We start from the raw sequence: 6,234 nt of genomic DNA on the forward strand, positions 1-6,234 counted from the left end.
GATTGGGCGCCGCGATAGGGAGGAACTGGAAAAGGGACTTGATGCTTTATTCGTCGATCTCGCTGTCGCTTTTTTCCGCCTAAGTCATTTTATTGGATATGCGACTGTGGCTGGCGGCGACAACAAAGATTTTAATAAGGTTAGATAGCACTTTCTGAACGTGCTCATAAAGCGACGGAAGTAGTTGCCGGGAAAAGGTAGGCGGGTCCCGAAGCATCCAATGATAAGTGGCTCAGGGAGGAAAAGGACGGTACGCGGTGAAAGGATTGTCCAATGAAAATCACTAGCGCCAGACACCGGGACAGAGGGGAAAATGGAGAATTTCACGGCGCTGTTCGGAGCTCAGGCTGACCCACCGCCGCCCCCAACTGCACTCGGCTTCGGACCAGGAAAACCTCCACCTCCGCCTCCCCCTCCTCCAGGCGGGGGACCGGGCACAGCTCCGCCCCCCATCGCGGTCACCGCCCCTCCCGGCGCAGACAAAGCAGCTGGTTGTGGTCCCTTCTACCTAATGCGGGAACTGCCAGGTGAGTACTAGGCCTGGCCGAAGTCAGCCAATCAGATCATAACGAGGGGGTGATGGGCATGCTTCTAAGCCGGCCAGCAGAGGTGCAAGGTAACCTAGGCAACGAGTGCCAGCACCTTAGAGCTCTAAATTGAAAGGCCTTGAGGATTCACAACCAAAGGGATGATGATGTGAATTCTTCGGATGGATTGAGGATGAGAAGAGAATGCATCCCCATGACCGTCTTTCACGTCATATCCGGTCTCTGTCCCTGACACTGGATTATGGCTCTCTAAAAATGATCCATAGTTTGAGTTTGGAACTCAAGAGTCCCGATTTAACATCCCTGTGGACCTAGAGTTTTAGTTTCAGATCTGCCACAAACTTGATGTTGGTTTGGGGCATGTTACCCGCCTCACGGCTTCTGGCGTTTCTTCAGCTGTTTGAAGTGATTAGACTTGAACCAGATTCTTTCATTCAAAAAATTATTTTGTTGAGCACCTACTATCTACCAAACACTGTTCTAAATGCTGACGATACAGCTGTGAACAAGACTGACAAGATCCTTGCGTTTTTGACGTTTACATATCAGTGGAGCAGGCACAGAGTAAATAGGATAGCAGATACTGGTTAGTGCTACAAGGAGAAAACGTAATAAAGAATTGAGGAGGCACAACTACTTTAGCTAGAGTGATCAGGTAAGCCCTGAGTAGGTAACATTTGAGCTAGAAGGTAAGCATAGAGAAAGGGCCAGCCACGTACGAATGAGAGGGAAAGACGATTCTAAATACAGGAAGTGAGATCAGAAGCCCCCATATGAAAAAAAGCTTGGAAGGGACAGAAAACCAGTTGGACTCCAGTGACATGAACAAGAGAAAAAAGTGATAGAAGATGAAGAGGTAGGGGTTGCGGGGGCGGGCCGGGGGGGTTGTAAGCGGAGGCCTTTATAAAGCATTTAGATTGTAAAGTCAGGGGAATCGATTTTAACACAGGAAGGCGACATGATCTAACTAATTTATTTATTTTTAATCATTCAAGCAGCTACATTAAGAATGGGAAGTAGGGAAACCAGTCAAGTTACTGCTTAGTAGCCCAGGAAAGAGATGATGGTTTTGACTAGGCGATAACTGTAGAAGGGAGAAATGAATGGATGCAAGATAAATGTTAGAGGTAGAGCTGACAGGAACGAAGGGTTGAATATAGAAGTAAAGAAGAGAGGAATAGGGGATGATTTTTAAATTCTTGGTTTGAATAATTGAGCAGATGGTAGTGCAGTGACCAGGAAGGAACAAGTTTGAGGAGGTGGAAGTCAAGTCATTTTGGACATGTTAAGGCTCCAAAATGCCTTTCAGTACATTGTAAGTCCTACTGCTATATCAAGAGTTGAGGGAAATAATAATGAACATAATACATACTTAGACTAGCCCCTTGAAGTAGGCATTGTTATCTGCATTTTATAGTTAAAAACACAAGCATAGAGAGGTTGACTTTGGTTGGTTGGTTAGTGGTTCATGTTTACGAGCAGTTTCTTTAACCTTACCAATTCTGATCGTACCTATTTATATCAATCAGTTGACAGATACTGAATAGATATTCTGGGCTAATGCCAGTGGTATAGGAAGGTGGGGTCATGTAGTGAAAGGGGAAAAAGATTAATAAGTTTGATCCTTGTTTTTAAGGAACTTATTTTACTTAGGGATGCAAATCACGTGGTTTAAGGATAAAGTAGTAACTGTATTTCTTATCAAGGCCAATTGCATTACTTCATGGTCATAGCAACTATTAAGAACTACATGATGGTTTTCAAAACGTGTTTCTTATCCAAAATGACAGAGGAATAAGTGGTCACTTGAGCTGGACCTTGAAGAATTCATATTGGTGAGGAATATTAGGAAGAATTTTCCTATAATTAGGTCAATTTTCCTAAAAGACGTTTCCAAAAAGGAAACACTATGAGGGGTGGTTTTTGTTTTTGTTTTGTTTTTGTTTTGTTTTGTTTTTCAGGAGATGGTAGAGACCCATTTGGATGGATCAGAAATTTTGCATAGGGAACTGGTGGTTGAGTAGGCCTCAAAGCTAAATTATAGTAAGATGTGTTTAACCATGAGTGCCAGATAAAAAGAATTTGAGCTTTTTCCTGAATGTGATAGGAAACCATTGAGATTTTTGAACTGAGGAGTAGTGCTTCTAAAAATACCTGGAGAATGAGCGTGCTATGTTCTGAAGTAGAGAAACCATGAATGATGTGAGGAAGATTTGGAGTCAAAAAAAAAAAAGAGTCTACAGCCATGCCACCCTGAACGTGCCCGATCTCGCCTGTCTCGGGAGCTAAGCAAGGTCGGGCCTGGTTAGTACTTGGATGGGAGACCACCTTGGAACAACACCAGGTGCTATCGGCATTTAAAAACAAGAGAGAGAGAGAATCTGCATAGAATTGACTAAGAGGAAGTTGGAAATGCAAGTTTAGTTTTCAGGAGAGGAGTCAGGGCTGGGGAGAGAAATTTATAAATCATCTTCATAGAACCACTAGTCTAAAAGTCGGATAGACTCTTGTTAGAGTTCAGAAAAAGCACAGAGTGCCCTTTCACCTGAGCCTTGAGCATAACCACCTGGAAGGAGGAGAGGTGACAGAAAGAGGGGAAAAATCGGGATACTGTAATGGTAGGAGGCAGTACCAACTTATGAGGAAATGCGCTGTGGCACAAGCCTCGTGCCACTAACAGTAGCCCACAGTTCTGGGATGTTTGATGTAAAATTACCAGGAAAAGAATAGGGTAAGGCCTGGAGGTATGGAGAAAAATACCTTGTTCCTTTAATAGTTATTGAGCACCGAGGCTGTGGCGTTTGGAGCACCAGCCATCCATGAGTGAACAAGGCATTGTCTCTGCCCTCAAGGGCCTCACGATTCAGGACCTGAGTGTTCCCGAGTGAATGACTGTAAACATTTTACCCTTCACGTTCATCATAACTCTAGATGAAGTTGTAGGTTGGATATTTCCACCCTTGCCACTAGATCCTTATTACTAATAAGTTTATATTCTTTTGAAAAAATTCTCCCTGTGGCCTCTAGGCAACACGGAGCTGACAGGCAGCACTAACCTGATCACACACTACAACCTGGAACATGCCTATAACAAATTCTGTGGGAAGAAGGTGAAAGAGAAGCTGAGCAACTTTCTGCCTGACCTGCCAGGGATGATTGATCTGCCTGGTTCCCATGATAACAGCAGCCTCCGCTCCCTCATCGAGAAGCCCCCTATTCTTGGTGGCTCTTTCAATCCTATCACAGGGACAATGCTGGCTGGCTTCCGCCTCCACACTGGCCCGGTAAGTCCCCTCTTGGGGAGGAAGAAGGCAAATGGGGAGCCCTGAAAGACATGGAGGTGGTTTTTCTGTCAAAGTCTGTCCTTCTAGCTTATTGAGCAGAACAGATGATGTGAGCAGGGGATTTCCCCACTGCACTCACCTGGACCTTCCTTTGGTTCCTTCAGTTGCCAGAGCAGTGTCGTCTGATGCATATTCAGCCTCCCAAGAAGAAGAATAAGCACAAGCACAAACAGAGTCGTACCCAAGATCCTGTCCCCCCAGGTAAGAAGCGGTTCTATTCAAAGCCAGAAAACCTGACATTTTGAATCTGGTTCAGCCTTCCTCAGTTAAAAACCCAGTCAAGTTTCTTACAGAGCCCTGGACTCCCAAATTTTCCTGAAGGAAGAAACTGATGTACTGGGGTCTCCTGGGCAAGTGGGAACTTGGGACAGGGGCCTTAGCAAAGTGCCTATGTATCCTCTCTGGCCATCTGAGGAAATGCAGTTGCCCTTGACTAGGGGTTTCCTGTAGTTTACAGTCCTAGTAGGAGGGAATTTTGAGCTCTACAGATGATAGGCACCTAATGTCTCCTACAGAAACACCATCTGATTCGGATCACAAGAAGAAGAAAAAGAAAAAAGAAGAAGATCCTGAGCGGAAAAGGAAGAAGAAAGAGAAGAAGAAAAAGAAGGTAGGGTAGGGGCCTGGTGCTGCAGTCCAGTAAGTTTCTCCATGTCCCACCCCTGTCCTAGGTGGAGTCCTTGGCCTCAGGTTGCACCCAAGATTGAAAACACAGGGCATGTTGCATTGTCTCCCTGTGCAGCCCTGATCAAGGCTGTTCTCTAACCCTCTTTTGTTTTCCCCAGAACCGACACAGTCCCGACCACCCTGGTATGGGCAGCTCTCAGGCCAGCAGCAGCAGCAGTCTCCGCTAACAGGACCACTGGACTCTGCCAGAATGGCCTCCTGCTGTCCTAAACCTGACAAAAGCTGCCTCTTGGCTCTCGGACACTGCCTTAGAAGCATCCCCGAAGGCTGGAACAGAAGCCGCTCCTACTGTGCTCGGTTAGAGTGACGCATCGTGAGAGAAGGGCCATGCTTTTGTAAGGCTCAGCTGAGCTTCCTTGTGGACATCTCTTCCTCTCCGGGGAAGCTTTCGTCTCATCTCTTTTGTGCAATTTGTCTGATTTGGGACTTTATCTGATTTATGATGATTTTTTTCTTTTTTAAAAAAAAAATTGCATTTATCAAACTGGCTTAAGTGTGGCTACCGGTTAAAAGGTAAGTGCCTTTCTGTGAGGGTCAGGGTTTAAGCTAAGGCATGCTAAGATCTGAGGGGATTTGGGTCTTGTATTACAGTTATCTCATCAGCAGGCAGGGAAACCAAAATGAGATTTAGGCAGAGCTTGCTAATACCTTCCCACAGCAGACACATAACACCCTGCCCATAATGTTGAGAACCAAGCCACCTGGATGATCTTTAGGCTCCATCTGAAGAGCTGATCTAGTTAGGGCTCCTCTGTGTTCTAGGTCAATTCTGTGTTGAAACAATAGCCAACTGAAAAAGTACCCACAGTCACCAGTGTATTTCAACAGGTTGATTCTTAGTCAAGCCTATGATTTTTTTTTTTTTTTTTGAAGTAAACATCTGGCAAGCAAAGGTAAATCCTTCTCTTGTCTTTATAATAAGAACTTTTGACCTGCTTCATTTCTGAGTTAAAACAATGAAAGTATTTGGCTGTGAAAACATTTCAAAGCTTCTAAGATGGCAACAAAAAGGCAGCATAAACTAGCAAATGTAAAATAAACCCCTTCAGTCTTTCCGTCTTTGCAGCAGGACAGGTAACTGAAAACATCCATGAATAAACAAGCTACTGTAATCTGACTTAAGCTACATTTGACAGAACAGTTAAAATCTGTTACACAAATCCAAGGTTGTTCCTAGATCAGTAGACAGAAAACCACTCATTTAGTTTGTTTTAATCTAGGATTTCAGCACAAGAGTTTATATACTAAAGTTATAGACAATGAAAATAAAGGGTTCTGGCCAGTGTTCTGAGATTTAGTGCCTGAGGACCCCGATTAGGGTACGGTCTTTTGCTTTTGCAAACAAAGTATGAGCTAGCAAATTGAACTGCCACCCACATTTCCCATCTGCCTTTTCCATACTTGGGTCATCCACTGTCTCCCCTCTGGCTGCATCTAAAATGAACTTTACTTTCCGGAGACAAAATTCTGTATTAAGAAACAACTATGGCACAAGTCAAAGACTTCTCTAAGCTTCGAAATGACAAGCAGCTGTAGTGGTTGCAAAAGATTTCTTTCAGGAATTTTTAAAATTAAATCATGGAAATAAAAACAGGACCTGTTGTTTTAAGTGGTTATTTTCACTGTAGTTGTGCCTAAAAATGGGTCGGGCCCAG

General features: G+C 44.2%; 1 protein-coding gene across 1 annotated transcript; it reads left to right on the top strand.

Annotated features, from left to right (window-relative positions):
• The first annotated feature begins 101 nt into the window (after window positions 1-101).
• Window positions 102-6,173, top strand: MED19 (mediator complex subunit 19). Its single transcript, XM_039860354.1, has 5 exons — window positions 102-527; window positions 3,576-3,832; window positions 3,997-4,093; window positions 4,408-4,502; window positions 4,678-6,173. Exons 1-5 carry the CDS (start codon window positions 314-316, stop codon window positions 4,744-4,746), a joined length of 732 nt encoding a protein of 243 aa, XP_039716288.1. The 5' UTR covers window positions 102-313; the 3' UTR covers window positions 4,747-6,173.
• Window positions 6,174-6,234: the final 61 nt, after the last annotated feature.

This window comes from Pteropus medius, unplaced genomic scaffold, assembly GCF_902729225.1.
Source record: "Pteropus medius unplaced genomic scaffold, Ma_sr-lr_union100, whole genome shotgun sequence".
Taxonomy (NCBI): Eukaryota; Metazoa; Chordata; class Mammalia; order Chiroptera; family Pteropodidae; genus Pteropus; species Pteropus medius.

Bases quoted from the DNA above. Each gene is read 5' to 3' on its own strand.
- MED19 (XM_039860354.1), top strand. From the start codon at position 314: ATGGAGAATTTCACGGCGCTGTTCGGAGCTCAGGCTGACCCACCGCCG. The intron at 528-3,575 runs GTGAGTACTAGG...TGTGGCCTCTAG, and splicing joins CCTAATGCGGGAACTGCCAG to GCAACACGGAGCTGACAGGC. The intron at 4,094-4,407 runs GTAAGAAGCGGT...TGTCTCCTACAG, and splicing joins CCAAGATCCTGTCCCCCCAG to AAACACCATCTGATTCGGAT.